The 17,247-nt window shown below is 40.1% G+C and overlaps 2 protein-coding genes across 2 annotated transcripts; both read left to right on the top strand.

Moving 5' to 3' along the window:
• The first annotated feature begins 1,194 nt into the window (after positions 1–1,194).
• On the top strand, positions 1,195–10,587 carry lrp10 (low density lipoprotein receptor-related protein 10). Its single transcript, XM_088434119.1, has 10 exons — positions 1,195–1,274; positions 2,656–2,778; positions 2,853–2,885; positions 3,158–3,302; positions 3,444–3,637; positions 4,437–4,843; positions 5,725–6,170; positions 6,725–6,919; positions 7,002–7,131; positions 8,255–10,587. Exons 2-10 carry the CDS (start codon positions 2,739–2,741, stop codon positions 8,894–8,896), a joined length of 2,232 nt encoding a protein of 743 aa, XP_088290245.1. The 5' UTR covers positions 1,195–1,274; positions 2,656–2,738; the 3' UTR covers positions 8,897–10,587.
• Positions 10,588–10,817: 230 nt separating this feature from the next.
• On the top strand, positions 10,818–17,101 carry cirop (ciliated left-right organizer metallopeptidase). Its single transcript, XM_088423586.1, has 13 exons — positions 10,818–11,091; positions 12,094–12,187; positions 12,274–12,325; positions 13,155–13,304; positions 13,380–13,487; positions 13,603–13,839; positions 13,909–14,092; positions 15,119–15,188; positions 15,259–15,355; positions 15,433–15,540; positions 16,491–16,619; positions 16,704–16,804; positions 16,887–17,101. The coding sequence occupies exons 1-13, from the start codon at positions 10,818–10,820 to the stop codon at positions 17,050–17,052; spliced, it is 1,770 nt and encodes a 589-aa protein (XP_088279712.1). The 3' UTR covers positions 17,053–17,101.
• Positions 17,102–17,247: the final 146 nt, after the last annotated feature.

Here is a 17,247-nt window from a genome sequence, read left to right as displayed (position 1 = left end):
AGAACCTTCTTGAGACGAGTACTTTTTCTTTCAGGAGTAGACTTTAGGACTACTACCTTCTCTTGGGACTAAAACCATCAAACCTCCAAGAATGAGAGACCTCGTTTGAAACAAGACTTTTAATTTAAGATTTGAACCTTTCCTTGATATTCGACATATTATCTTGGACAAGAAACTTTGTTTAGTATTGCATCCTTTGGGGACCAAAATTGATAAATTCACTGGACAACAATTTTTTACGGGATGAGAGCCCTCTCTTGGGACAATAACATTATCTCAAGATTAGAACCTTCACTTGGTACTGAACCATTATCTTGGACAAGAACCTTTGGATTTGTACATTACTTAAGGACTAGATCCTTCTTTCCCCGCAATACAAACCTCACTTGGAACTACAATCTTGTTTCAGGACTGGTCCTTCTCTTTGGGACCATAACCATGTGATGAGAACTTCATCTCTGGACTAGACCCTCCTCTTGGGAAGTATCTTTTATTTCAGGAAGAGACCTAAGCACTCCTCATGGAACCGAAAATCCATCTAAGTTCTCTTGGGACGAGAGCCCTCTCTTGGGACAAAAACATTACCTTGAGATTAGAACCTTTGCTTGGTACTTGACCATTCTCTTTGATAAGAATCTTCACTTGGTATGAGTACCTTATCTACGGAGCCTTCTTTGAGCACCAAAATATTCCTTCTGGACTCAGATTTTACCTGGAAGTCTAATCTTCTCTCATGAGACAACCTTCTCTTAGGACCACATTGGGATGAGTATTATTTCTCGGGAGTAGAATTTATTACTGCTATTTTTCCTTGGGACCAGAAACCTTAAATACTTCTCTAGGGAGAAGAGCCTTTCCTCAGGACAAAAACCTCACTTCGGTTACTACTACAGCGCTTGGGTGGAGAATCGTCTCTCAAATATAAAACTTCTGTTGGAACCACAACCTTCTCTTATTAGGACCCTTTTTTAAGACCGGACCATTCTCTTGGGAAGAGACCTATAACCGTTTACAGTATCAACATAGATTGTATTGATATTCTTTGTTTTTTTTGTTTTTTTTGCTAACTCAAACGCATGTTCGGGCCGAGTCTAATACTCCGTCAATTTAAATTGAGCAACAGTGACACCTATCGATTAAAAAGCGAATCTGGTGCTGGCTTTAAAGAATACATTCAGCCACGTGACACTGAAACTCCGCTACTCATGCGTCATCGTGCTAAAAAAAAAATACGGAAGTAGCTCCGAACTTATCAACAAGAACCGATAGACAAGGTAATGCACTATTCCGCTCTTAATTATTTAATTACATTTCGACAACTCTTTCGACAGGTCGCATTTATACGTTAATATGTTTGACGTTAATCGTAGGTCCAATCCGACTCAGGAAGGAAACCACGACGTTAGCATGTAGCTCGACCGGATGCTAGAGGCTAGTAAAGCTCTTTTAGTTTTTAGACGGAAACTAACCCGCTTCACACGAATTAGGGTCCAAGTGTTGTCCCGTGAGAGGGTCAAAAGAACTTTTAAACAAGCCAATTGTAGAATTATGCCAATTTTAAACCCCTATGGACTACTGAAAAATGTGTCCCGATGGACACTTTCGTGGCTAAAATGTAAATGCAAAATTGCTATACATTTTTCGGCTTGTCATGTCATGTCACTGTCATAGGGACTAATGGGTGCCCAAAAGTAAGAATATTAATGAAAACACCATCCCTCTGAATAATTTTCTTCAAAACGTGAAACGTGTATGTTATATTAGTTCACACTACACTAAGTGAAACAATACAAGCCTTTAAAAAACAAGAAATATTTAGATTTCAAACTTTGAGAAAAGTGTATTGAAATAATATGCACTCATAATTTTGTTGGGACTCCTTTTGCATTAAATATAGTATCATTTTCGTGGAGTTTAACAGTCTTTGGCACACATCAGTTCTCATTGCTGCCCAAGTTGGTATAATCGTGGCCTTCAGATCGTCTGCTTTGCAGAGTTTTTCTTCCATGATCTTCCTCTTGACAGTATACGATAAGTTTTCAGTTTTATTCAAAGTCATGTGAGTTTGCTGGCCAATCAGATCCTGTTATTCAGTTATTCATTAAACCAGATATTGTAAGTTTTGACCTTGTGGGATGGTGCCAAATCCTGCTGGAAAATAAAGGCTTGGAGCTCTGTGAGCATTCAGGGTTTTTTTTTTGTTTTAAATGAGTTTTTCTGCACAACCGTTACTGTCTTTGCCATGACTTTGGAGCCTACTAAACCATACTCAGACTATTTAAAGGCTAAGGTAAATTTCTGAAATTGTTTTGCAAGATTAGGACCCAGGGGGCACACAATTTAAGCGTTGTCATTATATTCTAATTTAATGAAACACTTAAGTGTATGTGTGTTCGTTTGTGTCTGTAAATCATAGTCATTAAAATTAAAGAAGGCTTGAAATATTTCACTTTGAATGTGTTGAACTAATGTAACACACAAGCTTCACCTTTTGAAACAAATGATTAAAATAAATGAACTCTCCATCGATATTCAAGTTTTTTGGCACCCGCCAAAAAGATCCATTATTAGTGAGATGAACTTGGATAATTGTCTGGGAATTGCAGGTCTTTTTCATATCCTCAGTTGTACTAAATATCTGCCGTTACTCTGCAGGTGACGTCTTCCAGAATATATCTTCTAAAAATGGCACTTTGCTGACATTTTTTATTTTTTAATTTTTGCCCATTATCCCCACAATGGTGCACATCCGCAGCCTCTTGCTTTTTTGCTTTGCTGGTGAGTAAATGAAAAATGCTTCATGTGTTTGACAACATTTAGAAAAGTGTTAAACTCATGTTTCCTGTCCACAGCATGCAGCCCGTCACGTCTGGCACTTTCTTTTGGTAAGAATTGTGATTCTATGTCGCATGATTGTAAAAAAATGTGTGGAAGAGCATTTTGCTTACAGTATTTTTTCCCTGAAAAAAAATCTCACTAAGGATTTATGAGGATTTTATTGTAGGTTACGATCACAATCTCACATGCGTAACGAATTATGAATAATCTTGTAATATATGTCAACTTGAATTTTTGTCAAGTGAAATTTTCCTCTTTTTGTTTTTCAAACCCAGCTTTTGCAAGGAAATATCTCAATTTTTTGTCCTGCTTTTTTCAGACCACTGTGGACATTCCCTTCAAGTATTGGACAGTGACGTGGGGGAGATCTGGAGTTCTGCTTACCATACTTACTCCTACCATTTTGGTTCCATTTATGACTGCTGGACCATTCAGGGTGCAGTAGGGGAACCGATCATTCTCAGGTGAAATATACGACTCACAAAAAAGGTTTCGCAGTAGTTCATTGTAGATTCCTTCTGAAATTTTTTCTAATAGCTGACTGTCATCGTCAAAAAAGTAGTGTGCTCATTTTCTTTGTATTTGTTTGTTTTTTCCTCATTCAGCTTCTCCCAGTTTTCGGCTCGGTGCAGGAAGGAGTGGCTGGCCATCAAATCGTCGGCCGGCGGCACGCCACTCGTTTTGTGCGGCTCCAAATTGCCGCCGCCCGTCGAATTCCCTGGCGGAAACATCACTGTGGTGCACCACTTCCTGCCGCATATCTACCCCGTGTCATCTTTTCGCTTGAATTACGCCAGAGGTGTGTTTGTTAAATTGTCGAGGGGCTTCCACACCGAGTTGCGAAGGGGTTTACATACACAGAACATTTTTAGAAATTTTCCAATAAATTTCAATATGAAATCAAGATGAGAATTATTTTGAAAATATTCCCAATTTTCAATTGTAATTTTGGCATGTTCTATGAAAGCATGGAGCCGCCAATTTTGATCATAAATTGCAATTTGGTATTGGGGTGGGGAACTATAGTGAAAGTTTTACCATTTTTTTTTAGAATGGTCAATTGGAATTGCGGGAATTATATTAAAGCTTGGAGCCGTCAAACTTTCCAGGAAATTTCAATATGAATTTAAGACAGGAATTATTTTGAACATCCATCCATCTATTCTCTTAGCTACTTATAATTCAAATTATTTGAATTTTCAATTGGAATTTTGGGAACTGTACAAAAGCATGGAGCTTTCATCCTTTCCAGTAATCATCAGTAAGTAGTTGAGTTTTTTTTTTTTCGATTTTCAGTTAGCGTATAGGGAATTGTACGAAACCATAGAGCTGTCAAATTTTCCAGTAAATTTGAAAATGAAGTTAAGATGGACAATTCATTTGAAAACATTCCAAATGTTTGAATTTTTTATTTTTTTTTAATTTGGGTAATTGTGCAAAAACATAAAGCCAACTTTCCCAGGAAATTTCAAAACAAAGTTAAGAAGGGAATTAGGTTTAAAATATTCCACATATTTGAATCTAGAATAGGAATTTGGAGAATTGTATGGAAGCGTGGCGCTACCATGTTGATAAGTAAACGTTTTTTACTTTTACAGATCGTACCTCTGGTGAATGTCCCCTGACGTCGTTTGAATGCCTGGGAGGCCGCTGCCTGCCCCTCTCGTGGCGTTGCAACGGCCAGGTGGAGTGTCTCGGGGAAGCCGATGTCGTGGGCACAGATGAAGAAGGCTGCGGCACTGAGGGGACGCAGCCAGGAATGCTCGTCAGGGAGAGCGTGGTGACACCGGCTCCCGTCCAGTGGCCCTGCGGAGGACTTCTGCGGACCTTCTACGGGACTTTTTGTCCCCCGTCTCCTCGGGGTTTCCCTTTACTGTGCGTTTGGACTTTGGACCCGGATGACTCTCGGCCCTTGCGGCTGGACCTGCAGCAGCTGGTGCTGGGGCCCGGGGACACGCTGACAGTCCATAACGGGGCGCAAGGCAAAGGAGACATCATTAAAATTGTGAGTGTTCCACACACAATTTGGAAGAGGGAAAAAAAAAAAAAGCTCAAGTATGACAACTTTTGCGCTTCGGGTACAGTTTTGTTTTTTAAAATGTGTAGTGAGGCCATGACAATGTAGTCAATTGTTCTATCAGAACAATAATTGAATTCTAATTAATGTCCCATTTTTCTAATGCAAGAAATAAAAAAAATATTTATAAATCTAAATGTTTAACATAGCAGTTTATTAATCATTATAATGAATGAACCTAAGTTATGCAATACAAAACATGAAATCAAAACGATGAGGTTGTACTAATTCATTCTGTGAGCTAATGTACCATTAAAACATGTATTTTTGTTTTATTTATTACTTGTTAAACAAATCCTCCCCCAAAATGCTATTTAATTTTCCTAATATTTTTATTTTATTTATAAAGATTGAATGACATTAAATTATTGTCATATCCATCCATTTTGTTAAATAATAGAATATCTTTAATGTTTTAATTAAATTTACCAATCAGTTAATACAAAAGGTAAAAATGCTAGCTACTGTATGTGTTCTTATCTTTCCAATAATACAACAGATGTTAGAATAAGGAACTACTGTATATCACTGAATTTTCATTTTTCATTACAAAAATAGTTTACCAATTCTTTTGTGATGAATGCACAAAAAAATGAATATAGATTTTAATTCCCTGATTTTTGGGCAACAACATGATCAATAATTTCATTTCAGAATAATAACGGAATGATCCAAAGGACGTAGCCAATTTTAGCATAGGTGGTCAGCATTCTGAGGATATGTTTAAGGCAAAGGTTTTTGATTTTTTGCCACAATATGACTTGGGCCTTTACTAGCATAACTTTTCCGTTACTTGAATTCACCAACAGATCACAAGCGCCTCCAATTACAAATGGATCCAAGTGGAGTCCCGCACGGGCCTTCTGTCGCTGACTTATCAGACAGTCGCCGGCTCACAGGGCGGCGGCTTCAACGCCACCTTCCACGTGGGCAGCTACTGCCCGCCCTGGGAGGGCCGTTGCGGCGGCTCCTCGGGGGGCTGCTTCACGCATGAGCAACGCTGCGACGGCAAGTGGGATTGCCCCGAGACCGGCAAGGACGAGGAGGGCTGTCGGGGATGCGGTCGGGAGCAGTTTGCCTGCGGGGTCTCCGGCCAGAGGGCGGCGGCGGCGATGGCGGCCGGGCACTTCGCCGCCCGCCCCGTCTGTTATAACGTCAGCGAGCGCTGCAACTACCAGCTGTACTGCGCCGATGGCAGCGACGAGCGGGACTGCACCGTCTGTCAGCCCGGAACCTTCCACTGTGACAGTGACAGGTCAGCTCTAATACTGTTAAAGCACCCACCCAATGGGATCTACTGGGAAAATCCCCAAAATATTCACAGCCCTTTATGTGTTAAAACTTCTACTTCTAATATTTGTACGCCTAATCAGAGCAAAGCATTTTGCAAAACAGAACGCTTTACCACCTGATTTATTCAAATTTGGGACATTTGTTATGCTATTCCTGTAAATGTTTTAACAATAACGCCAGAGGTAGATTGTCACTTCTTTTTTTTTCTGGCTTGTCGGCTGGAAAATTGCATCATTAATGACATTGTGCAGTCTTATAAAACCTAACAGAATAAAGGCATATGTTTTGTAAAGGAATCAGTCCAACAAAATTAGCAATAATTGGGTTCATGTTTTAATTCATTTGCTCTTAATTTGAATACAAAAAGAAGTTTTCTTGCTAAGGCATTATATGATATTTTGTGGTACCTGTAAAAATTCTGTTTAAATCTCACGCACCCCTGAGGTGCCTTCACCTCCAAAAGACCAAAGAAATGAGTTGGAATGAGTTGGATCTCTCAATTTGGATCTCTCACAGGTGTGTGTTTGAGAGCTGGCGCTGCGACGGCCAGGTGGACTGCAAGGATGGCACGGACGAGCTCAACTGCACCGTCATCCTGCCGCGCAAGGTCATTACGGCGGCCACGGTGGGCAGTCTGGTTTGCGGCTTGCTGCTGGTCATCGCCATGGGCTGCACCTGTAAGCTATACTCGCTACGGACCAGGGAGTACAGGTAAATGCCGTTGAGCATTTATTAAAAAATATAAATAAATATTGAGTGTGTCCATGCATTCATGTGTGTCCTGCATTCGCAGCATGTTTGCACCAATCAACCGACATGAAGCAGAGCTGATTCAACAGCAAGCCCCGCCCTCTTATGGTCAACTGATCGCACAAGGCATTATTCCCCCAGTTGAGGACTTCCCCACAGAAAATCCTAATGAGGTGAGAGGAACTTTTTCAAGCCAAACTATGATGCTCAATCACAACTAACTTCATACAAATGGCGATTTTAAAATGTCATTTTTTAATATGTGGACTATTTGTCAAGTGTGAGATGGGCAAAAAGGTCACTAAGTATTGTGTAACAAGGTAAACTACAATCTTCAAACAACTGTTGAGCCTTTAATTTTTTAAAAATAAATCCATTTAACAAATCCCTGACAGCACATCAATGGAATTTAGAGATTGTTGATACTACTTTTTACTCTGATATCAGTACAAGTGCTCAACTCCTTGTATATCACTGATATCACTAACTTTTGTTACACAAAATTCCCCTCAGTAAACAATGCAAAGGTATGCATATCAAGAGATCCAATTTTCCTTTAAAAAAAAACATGAAATTTATGGAAGTTTTTTATTCTAATTCAAATTTATTGTCATTGTATAAATTGTAAACTTGGTATCGGTACATGCCAATGCCTAAAAAAAATTAATTGATGAAGATGAAAGCCAAGGACATTTTTGCTGTTGTTAACAGTGGATTTTCAAAAATGTAACTCATCATTGAATTAAAAGCACTTCAGTTTGTATTTTTTTTAATATGTTAACTAATGTTTTTTTTCTCCATTTGAGTTAATTTGAGTTATTTTGTTAAGTTTCATTAAGTACTATACAATGTAGAAGACATTTTTGAAATATGAAACTAGTGTGCACCAAATTAGTGGCTGTTTCCAAAATTTTGACTGATGCTGTTTATTAACTTTATACATCCAGAAATTTTTCTTTTGGGTGTTCAGCAACACTTAGTGAGGCACCCTTCACAGGTTTGCGGGAAATAGCAATTATGTAGGTATATGTGATTAATATAAATAACTGGCAGTAGGAATGAGAATAATGCTATAACGCGATACGGGCATTAAGATCAGATATCAAAGATGTGTTTTAGATGTGGCGGTGGCCAATAGGGTGCCACAGAATGACAATGGGTGGATTGGCCACCCCTGGCCACCTTGTAACTCCACCCCTGTTGTTCTCAATATTTACAGACAAGCATACGCACTACCTCTTCGTGCCCTGGTTCGCAAAATGTGCGCAACTAATGTCATGACGTTTTTCTCTTCAGACTTCTTCCTTGTCCCTGAGGGGAATCCTGCAGCTCCTTCGCCAGGACGCCGTCACGTCCCCACACCGGAGACGCAGGCCCCGCTTCATCCGCCGCCTCGTCCGCCGCATGAGGAGGTGGGGCCTGATTCCCAGGCCTGCTTCTAGACCCTCTCAGACGGCCGGCGCCAGCCAGCAGCCGACCGACGCCGCTCCTCCGGATCAGGGGACATCTCGCGCCGCCCCCGCCAGCTCCTCGTCTTCGGTAGAGGCCGCCAATCGGCCCGTGCAGAAAGTGGCTCTGTCCGCTCAGGCTCCGGTGCCATCCGCCTCCTCTCCTCCGCCGCCACCTCCGTACACACCGCCGCCGCCTCCGTATACCTCGCCGCCCGCTCCACCCGCCGAGGCGCCCCAAACGCCCCCGGTGGCCATCCCGCCAAGCAGCCCATCTCTGGCGTCCATCTTCCACACGCTGGGCCTGAGTCTGTCCTTGTTCAGGGCGTCGCCCTCATCCGGCAACTCCATGCCCCTCTCTGCCTCCCCCTCATTCTCTTCGTCGTCCGCCTCCGACGACGACGTGCTGCTCATCCCGCTTTCGGAAGACGCCACCTCGGAAGACGACGTGCCCCCCACCTCAGAGGACGACGTGCCCATGCTCACTTGAATCACCTTTGTGACCTAGTGCCTTTTTGTTAGTTTTTTGTTGTTGTTGTCGTTAAATTGCTTTTCAGTTTGAAATCAAGTATTTTTCCATTTCGAAGAGCAATTTGAGGGAGTTTTAGAGCAGTGTTTCCCAACCTTTAGCCAGTTTACACATTTTTAAAAATAATATTAGAAAAGCAATTCATTATGCGTTATCAAGTGCTGTAACTCTTTGGTTTGTAAATAATGCTAAATTAACACTGAGCGCCATCGACGTGAAGGGAAGTCTTCGGAAACCCTATTGAGGAGCACCCCCTGTATCATTTGACACCAACCTAACCTTAAAAGAGTTAGAAATCAGTACTAGTAGGCTTGGATCAATTTTAGTTCTGACATGATAACCTTGAGCAAAAATATCATATTAAAATTTCAGTTCCAAAAATGTCTTTTTGAATAGTTGTGTAAATAAAACTGCATTTTTTTTTCTACCAATTGAACACATTCCGTATTAATTTTGAACAAAATAAGTATTTGGTGCATTGAGAAACATGTACCGTGTGAGGTTAAAATACATGACTAAATGTGTACTTTTTTTCTTCTTCTAAGTCACTTCTGAGCTAATTAAGCTAATTAAAATACAAAATTAAACCCTCCTCCTTCATGTGTGCTCAGGAGAAAAGATAGTTTCCAATGAACTTAAAAGAGGCGGCTTGTTGACTCTACTTAAAAATGATCAAATTATGATCTCTTTAGATGTTCGCTCAAAGAAGAAAATCAGCTCTTTATTGATTTTAGCAGTTATTTAGCAATTATTGAAACCTTGACCTTAAAACAGCAGGAAATCTCTCAAATTGACTCATGCCTAAACCATAGCTAAATTTATGACACCTAAATGTTATTAATGCAATGTGTTGTTTTGTGTATTTGTTTCCTGTCAGGTTTGCATTGTAAATGAGAATATGCTCTTATCTGGATGAAAAAAGGCTAAAAAATATTTCAAACCAACTTTACATTACCCTTAAAAAATGGCGCTCCTGAAATAATGATCTTCGGGCTGTTGTATTGAAATTGGCTATTGTATTGAGACCGTTTGATTTTCTCTGGTTGGGAACCACTGATTTAGAACAAAAGCATGGCTGACGACCTTGTACATGTAACACTGGAACATGTCAGGTGAGCTTTTTGCACAGAAGAATCTTCCCTATCCACTTTTTCGACTCCTTCCAAACGCCGGATAACGTCCGGCGGCGGAATACGTTTGTAGGTGGTCTTCAGGTATTCGAGAGAAAGAAAATGCGTTCCCCCGTCCCTATTTAAGTGCCTTTTTTGAGGACTTTCCCATAGGTGGTCCCCTCCCTAGTGACACGCTGCACAGAACACACACTGACGGCTCGCTGGCAATAACTCTTTGGACGCGGGTTTTAGTGCTGTTTTCCTCCTCACCCTTCCCAATTGAATGTATGGGAATGTGTTGCTTTGATGCCGGGTTTTTGGATGTGTGAAATTCCCCCACCCCTCCCCGATTAATTTGACACTTGTGCCAATGGAATTATTACTCTTAGTCTTGTTGCTTTTTGTAGAATGTATCACATAGCTCAGAGGTTTTTAACTTTGCAATGTATCGAGATGAGTAAGAAAGTTTAAGGATTAATAGGGTCAATTTCACTGTATATAAGTCCAAAATGTGGCTGCGATTAAAAGATTTGCACTTTTTATGGGGGGTCTGTGTTTGCTTCACACCCCGCTCCACATATGTGGCTTTGTATTCAAAAAAAGGTTGCGTGGAATTTCACACCGACGCCCCCCAAAACTCCTCAAGGAAGATGGGAGGAATCAGTTCGAAGTTGCCTTTTGGTAAGACAGACTCCAGTAAACAGGTCATCATATTTATCTTTTTTTTTTTTTTTTTTAACATTTCATCGCTTGTATTCACTTAATAGGTGATGGTTCCCCGGCGGGGATTTTGGTTGTATTTTCCTCTGTTGTTTGCGGGTTTGTGGGTCTCCCCGCACCGGTGCGTCTTTGATGAAGTCCAGCCTAGAGTGCGAGTGGTACGCGGCGCCCGGCAAAGTCCGGCGCCAAGCCCGAGAGAGGTCGCCCCGCTAAGGATCGGGATTTGGCTTTCTGAAGAGAGCGACCACCTGTCGGAGGGCCAGGAAAGGCGACTGAGGGACACCGTGGAACGGGCTGCGAGGACTGTGTCATCATTACTATCAGGTACACAAACTATCTTTCTTAGACCCAAACTATTCATTTGTGTCCACTGTAGTGGACATTAGTTTTTGGTGCATATCTTTTGACTCGTTCAAGCTATCTTACTAAGTCCTTTTGAAAATTAGGCAAATTGAGAGTGCAATAAAATGTGAATAGGCTTTCGTCTTAGGAGAATTAGAAAAAAAAATCAGGCCATTGTAAACCATCTGAAGACGTGGTCTACCAATAATGTGACATGTAACTGGTACAACTCAAAAAAAAAAATGAGAAAGGAAGCAAAATAAATAGGGATGATTTGGTTGCATAAGTATGCACATATTAATCTTGAGCTCATTTTGAAGACAGGTGTGTATAGACTTTTTATATCTGCTATACAGGTTGTAATCATAATCAGACTTTAGTTTTCTTTTTCAGATAAAAAAACATTAGAAGGACAAACTTACATTTTTAACTGAATTAAGTTGAAACGTTGCGAGGATTAACTTCTATTTATCCAAGTAAACATGTATTATATCCAACAGTTGTCTTTTTCTAAGGTAAAAGTTACAACGTTATGATGTCAAAGTGCTTTTTTTAACAAGTGTATTTCCAAAGTTGAACTGCCCAGTATTAAACAAACAAATTAATCTCTGTCTTGTTTTGCGCAGGGGTGTGTAGACTTTTTATAGCCACCATACTGCATGTACTCATACATGCAAAAAATCAAGTTAGTATTTTTGTAGTATTTTTCAGAAAAAGTCACAATGATAAACCTCTAAGTGAAAAAAGTTGTAATGGTATGAAATTTAATTGGTATTTACTAAAGCACAACTATATTTCATCAAATAAAATGGTATTTTTTTAAAATTGAATTAGAATCCCCTGATTTGACCTATTTGAAGTTTATTTAAAAGAATAGAACTTTTTCCCCCCCAAATAAACCCTTGATTTAAAAACATGACACTTTCATTCGCAATGTTAGTTGTTTTCTTAGTTATTAGTTTTCTTATTGTTTTCTTATTCTAGTGGAGCGAGCCTCAAGCCCATTGCTGCTCAGAAGGGACATCAACAAATACTGCAAGTTTTTGTGGAAGGATTCAAGCACCGTCAACTACAACAAGTGTGTGTCGAAAAATGGTTTGGATGAACGCACTGCATTCTGCATTCTGTCACCTTCTCAATCATTTCATGAAATGATGCTTTTAGGTGTGGCCAGGCAAACAAAAACTACAGACATGAAACATGTTTGGATGTGAAGGTCAGTGCGCTATACAGCTGGATGGTATTATGATAATTATATTGCTTTTGAATTTTTCTTGCAGTTACAACGATGAACGATTGATTTGATACCATTATGGATACAATAAATGCTGTATGAAAATGCAATGGATGAGCATCGATCTGTGCTGAGTTCACAACATACAGCAAATCACATGACCAAAAACATTTAAATAAAAACCGTAATAATCACTGGAATTCATAATTATGAAATGGTTTGCTACTCAAAGATGTCAATGCAACTTTGTCACTATATACCACAAATTCTTTTCAGGAACAAAATTTACAAAAAAAAAACAAAAAACAGTCATTTTAAAGAAATGTCTCTATGTTCTAATATGAATATTTTCCTTAAAATGACATAATTAATGTTTTTTTTTTTTAATTTATTTATTTGTAATTTTTGCTTATTGATCGTTAAACTGTTTAAAGAGAGCAGCTGATACTAGTATCGACCGTCATCACAAGTACTGATACCTTGATACTTAGTACCGATACTCACCCATACCTAGCTAGGGCAATTTTCGTTTCAACCAACCAATCAAAGGTTTTCATTTTTAGTAGCTAGCTAGCCCTGAGTGGAAAATATGAAATCTGGTTACAAAATCAGTGTCATTGCTAATAGTTCAGTTTATATGTGCCAGCTTTACTAATTATGGAGGTTCTGGGCAGGTTAGATAAACATGGCAACACATCAAGGCTAAACTGTAATTGGACGAAAATATAATTGACATATAACGTGGTAGATTCCAGTGCAAAAGCAATTCAGATTTTTTTTTTTTTAATTTATCCATCCATCCTGACCCCAGATCCCGGATGATCACCTTGATGCTTGCGAAGTCCACCCTCAAGCCAACACCGGCCGCGGCGTCTTTCTCAGGAGTCCCGGCGCCGGAGTACCCGACGTTGACTTCCTACTTTACCTCCACGTCCAAGCGACGGACAAATGCGGAGCGCAGGTAGTTCTACTACTTTCCTATCTGAAGGAAGGCATGTCGCTGGAAGGCTCAGCCGGTTGGAACGGTGCTCACCAGGAAAGCCTGTTGGCCTACGCCGCCCACTGCCAGACGAGCTCCAGTGGAAGACCTTTGGCTGGTGTTGTGGTCATCTGCAGGGATGGACTGCCAAGACTGACCGTCCAGGTTTGATTCATCTCAATTTCCCGCTTTATTTTTTTTTTTTGATCAGGTTCTGCATCCACATTTGCTGAAGACTCTCTGCTAACAACACAGGCTAAATTTGCTCCTCCCCTTCCAGACTGTGGTCCATGAGCTGTTCCATGTGTTGGGCTTTTCCAAAGATCTTTTTGCCTCGTGGAGAGAGTGCTCGGACGAAGAAGGTTTTTCGGCCGGTGTTCCCTGCTCCCGTCGAAGGAAAGTGACTCACGTGGACGGATCGGGTCAGACGAGGATCTACACGCCGTCCGTAATCTTGGCGTTGCAGAGACACCTGATGACCGAGGATCCCGAGCTGGGGGGCCCCCTCGAGAACTCTGTGCGCAACCGTCACCGAGCAAGTCCGCGGCATCGTTCTGGATCTGACTCGTTTGTCTTCTGGCTCCAGGACGCACCCCCCGGTGGCGTGTCCTCCCACTGGGAGTCCCGGCTCTTGCAAGGTTCCATCATGTTGGCCGCGCCAAGCCAGTCCGGCGCGGCGCGCGTCGATCCGCTCACCTTGGCCGCCTTTCAGGACACGGGCTGGTACGCTGTCAACACCAGCCGGGCACAGAATCTCATTTGGGGAAAAGGTACGACTGCGCAAAGTTAAGTACATGCAATTCTTGGTTTTAATAATAGATTGACCTATTATTTTTATTGTATCATTAGTTCAAATCAAATTTCCAGATATTCAGTAAAGTAAATACAAACAAGTTAAATGTAATTTCACATACTTTATTCAGTTGGCTTATATCTATTTTTTATTGTATTGTCTAATTTAATTTTACTTGATTAATAAACTTATTGAAGTCAATTTACAGAATAAGCGTTGGCCAGTTATTCATTAAACTAAATACATAACTACAGTACTTGTAAAATTGTTCATTTTAGTGACATTTTTCATTCATTCAATTCAGTTTTTCACAATTTAGCTATAATGGATTTACTTATTATTACTTATATTAATATAGTGGATTATAATATTGGATTTTATTGTTATTAATACAATAATAGTTATTATCGTTACTTATAAAATATTACTATAAAACATTAATTATAAAACCATGTACCGGTAATTTTCATTTTAAAAAAAAATGTAATTTATATGATTTAATCATAGGTGATTCATCAGTACATTTTTTTTTAATATTTGGAGAAACGAGTTTTTATTGGAATGAAAAATTAACACATTCTCATTATTTATTTAATTACATTTGAATCACCAACTATTTAAGAATATAAAATATTTTTAAAAAATAAACACGTTTCTGATCGAGAATAGAAAAATAATTTCAATTTTTAAATGTTTTGATTGTCTATGATGAATAAATATCCATGTGTAAAATTGTTTAGTAAACAATAATTCCGTTTAATTTTTAATTCATTTTCACAAACATTAACCAAATTTCCCCCAAAATGTTGTATTTAAAATAGTTAATTTTACAATCAATCAGTTCATCGAATGTTTTGAATGTGATAAATTACTAAATGCACGTTTAAAAAATGAATACATACAATACAACAAATGTTAGTTTAAATAAACAACCAAACATCTCCAGAGTTGTAGCAAAAAGCGCACTTGTGATTTTAATTTTTATCTTTAACCTTTTTTTCAGGCGAAGGAGCTTTGTTCGGTTCAACATCGACGTGCCGCGACAACTCGTCGTCCTTCTTCTGTGCCGGCAGGTCGCCCTGACTTTCACCGACTTCGATCCCGTTTGAACTGAACCATAACAAAGACCCTCCATTATTTCAGTGGACTCGGGTGCCATTATTTGCATCTTCACAAAGGCCAGTGCCAGACTGATGCCTTTCTGGACGGCTGTCGGATCTACAAAGCTCTGGAGAACCGAGTAAGTTCTTCTCGTTTCGTGGCGGTCAAGTGCGATGTTACGTGTTTATTTTTTTTAATTCGATGCTTGTGTTTCAGAGTGAGTGCTGGAAGAAGGAAAATGAGAAGAAGTCAAGTGAAGAGCGCCAGGGCGGGGAGATTTTTGGCTCAGATAGTCGTTGTTTCTTCTCAAATCTAACCACACTTGTAGGTACAAGCAAGGCGTCAGGATTTTGATCAGTATTTTCCCCAGGTTTCATCATGCCTTATTCCAAAACCGGATTATGTGTGTTTATTTCCGACAAATCAACACACATCACCCCATAATGACAGCATGAAGAAATATTTGTTTATTAATTTATTTAGGATAAAGATGAGGATAGACAACGTTTTTTTTCTGTACTATCTTGTTTGTGTCAAGGAACTATGTTGAAATGTGTCCAGGAGTTTCCTGCAGACAAAATAGTGCTTTGCTGCTATCCTGTGGCATCCTGGCACCGAAGAACTAAGTTGAAGTGAGCTTAAGAGTTTCATCGAGACAAAGATAGTGTTTTGCCACTTTTTTGTTGCTAAAGAACTATGTTAGAATGAGTTGAGGGGCTTCCTTTAGCCAGAAATTGTGCTTGGTGTCAAGGAACTGATTTGAGGCAATTTATACAAAAATAGTGCTTTGCTTGTATCCTGCGGCATCCAGATATCATGGACCAGTGTTGAAGTGTGTTAAGCAGTTTCATTATGTAGTGCTTTGTCACCATCTTGGTGCTAACCGCTAAGATAAGTAACTACAGTATGTTGAAGTGAGTTGAGGATTTTCCTTTAAACCGAAGTAGTGCTTTGCACTGTATTTGGTGCTAAAAATTAGATTGACATGAGTTGAGGAGTTTCACGTGGCATCTAGGGGTATCATGGAACAGTGTTAAAGTGTGTTGAGGAGTTTCATTATTTAGTGCTTTGCCACCATTTTGGTGCTAACTGCTAATGGACTGTTGAAAGTGGTTGAGGAATTTCCTTTAAATGAAAGTAGTGCTTTGCCACTTTCTTGGTGCTAAAGAACTATGTTGACATGCGTTGAGGAGTTAGTTCCCTTTAGACCTTGAGTCCAGTTCCCCAAAAGGACGAGTTCTCAAGGCGTCTTAAACTTGCACGTCCTCTTTCAGGAACAGAGCCTGAGTCAGTTCATATTGACGGGACGCTGTTACAAACACAAGTGCACTGGACCGAACCGCTACCAAGTCCAGGTTCTGGGCTCCGATTGGGTGGACTGCCCAGCAGGTAGCAATATTCAGGTAAGTTTGTACAAAGTGGAGGAAGCGCCTTGCTAAATTGGCCAAGACAAGACTTCACTTCTACCTCTGCCATCATGTGCTTAGATACCAGGTTATCGGGGTTCCGTTTTCTGCCCTGACAAGAGGTTTTGTCTGGACTATGACATTGGTCTTCCGACAGTGGCTGAGGATGTTTTTTCCACAGGGCGAGTATTTTTTTTTTTTTAATACACAAACCTTTAGCTATGGTAAATTTAAATCAACACTTGTTTTTTGGTCTCAAACCAGTCAGTCAGATGCCACGGAGCTCCAGGATACCACCCAGTCAACAGAAAGCCTGGTCACCACTGTGCTCTGTGTTTCAGCAGCGCTGGGTGTCCTGGTTCTCAGTCTGGCAAGCTCTAGGTGGTCGCGCTGCAAGGTCCGAATACATGCAGCTTTGGGTGATGTTTAACCACTGAGATCTTCTTTCTGTTGGGGGAAAAAATACCCTGTAACCAGTCATTTGTGGTATGCCTTGGAAATGTGAATACAATAAAGATGATTAAATTCATTCATGGGTAAACCATATGTCAAGAAAAGGTATAATTGAGGCTTTTTTCGTTTTCTTTTGGATGAGTAAAAATAGTCTTTGAAACAATGCAAAGTC

The sequence above is a fragment of the Hippichthys cyanospilos genome, chromosome 1 (genome assembly GCF_059441005.1).
Source record: "Hippichthys cyanospilos isolate Australia breed blue-spotted pipefish chromosome 1, RoL_Hcya_1.0, whole genome shotgun sequence".
Classification (NCBI taxonomy): domain Eukaryota; kingdom Metazoa; phylum Chordata; class Actinopteri; order Syngnathiformes; family Syngnathidae; genus Hippichthys; species Hippichthys cyanospilos.
Note: the sequence above shows the minus strand (reverse complement) of the source record. Positions and strands in the feature narration are given on the sequence as shown.

Bases quoted from the DNA above. Each gene is read 5' to 3' on its own strand.
- lrp10 (XM_088434119.1), top strand. From the start codon at position 2,739: ATGGTGCACATCCGCAGCCTCTTGCTTTTTTGCTTTGCTG. The intron at 2,779-2,852 runs GTGAGTAAATGA...TCCTGTCCACAG, and splicing joins CTTGCTTTTTTGCTTTGCTG to CATGCAGCCCGTCACGTCTG. The intron at 4,844-5,724 runs GTGAGTGTTCCA...ATTCACCAACAG, and splicing joins AAGGAGACATCATTAAAATT to ATCACAAGCGCCTCCAATTA.
- cirop (XM_088423586.1), top strand. From the start codon at position 10,818: ATGGTTCCCCGGCGGGGATTTTGGTTGTATTTTCCTCTGTTGTTTGCG. The intron at 12,326-13,154 runs GTCAGTGCGCTA...TCCTGACCCCAG, and splicing joins AAACATGTTTGGATGTGAAG to ATCCCGGATGATCACCTTGA. The intron at 15,541-16,490 runs GTAGGTACAAGC...GTCCTCTTTCAG, and splicing joins TCTCAAATCTAACCACACTT to GAACAGAGCCTGAGTCAGTT.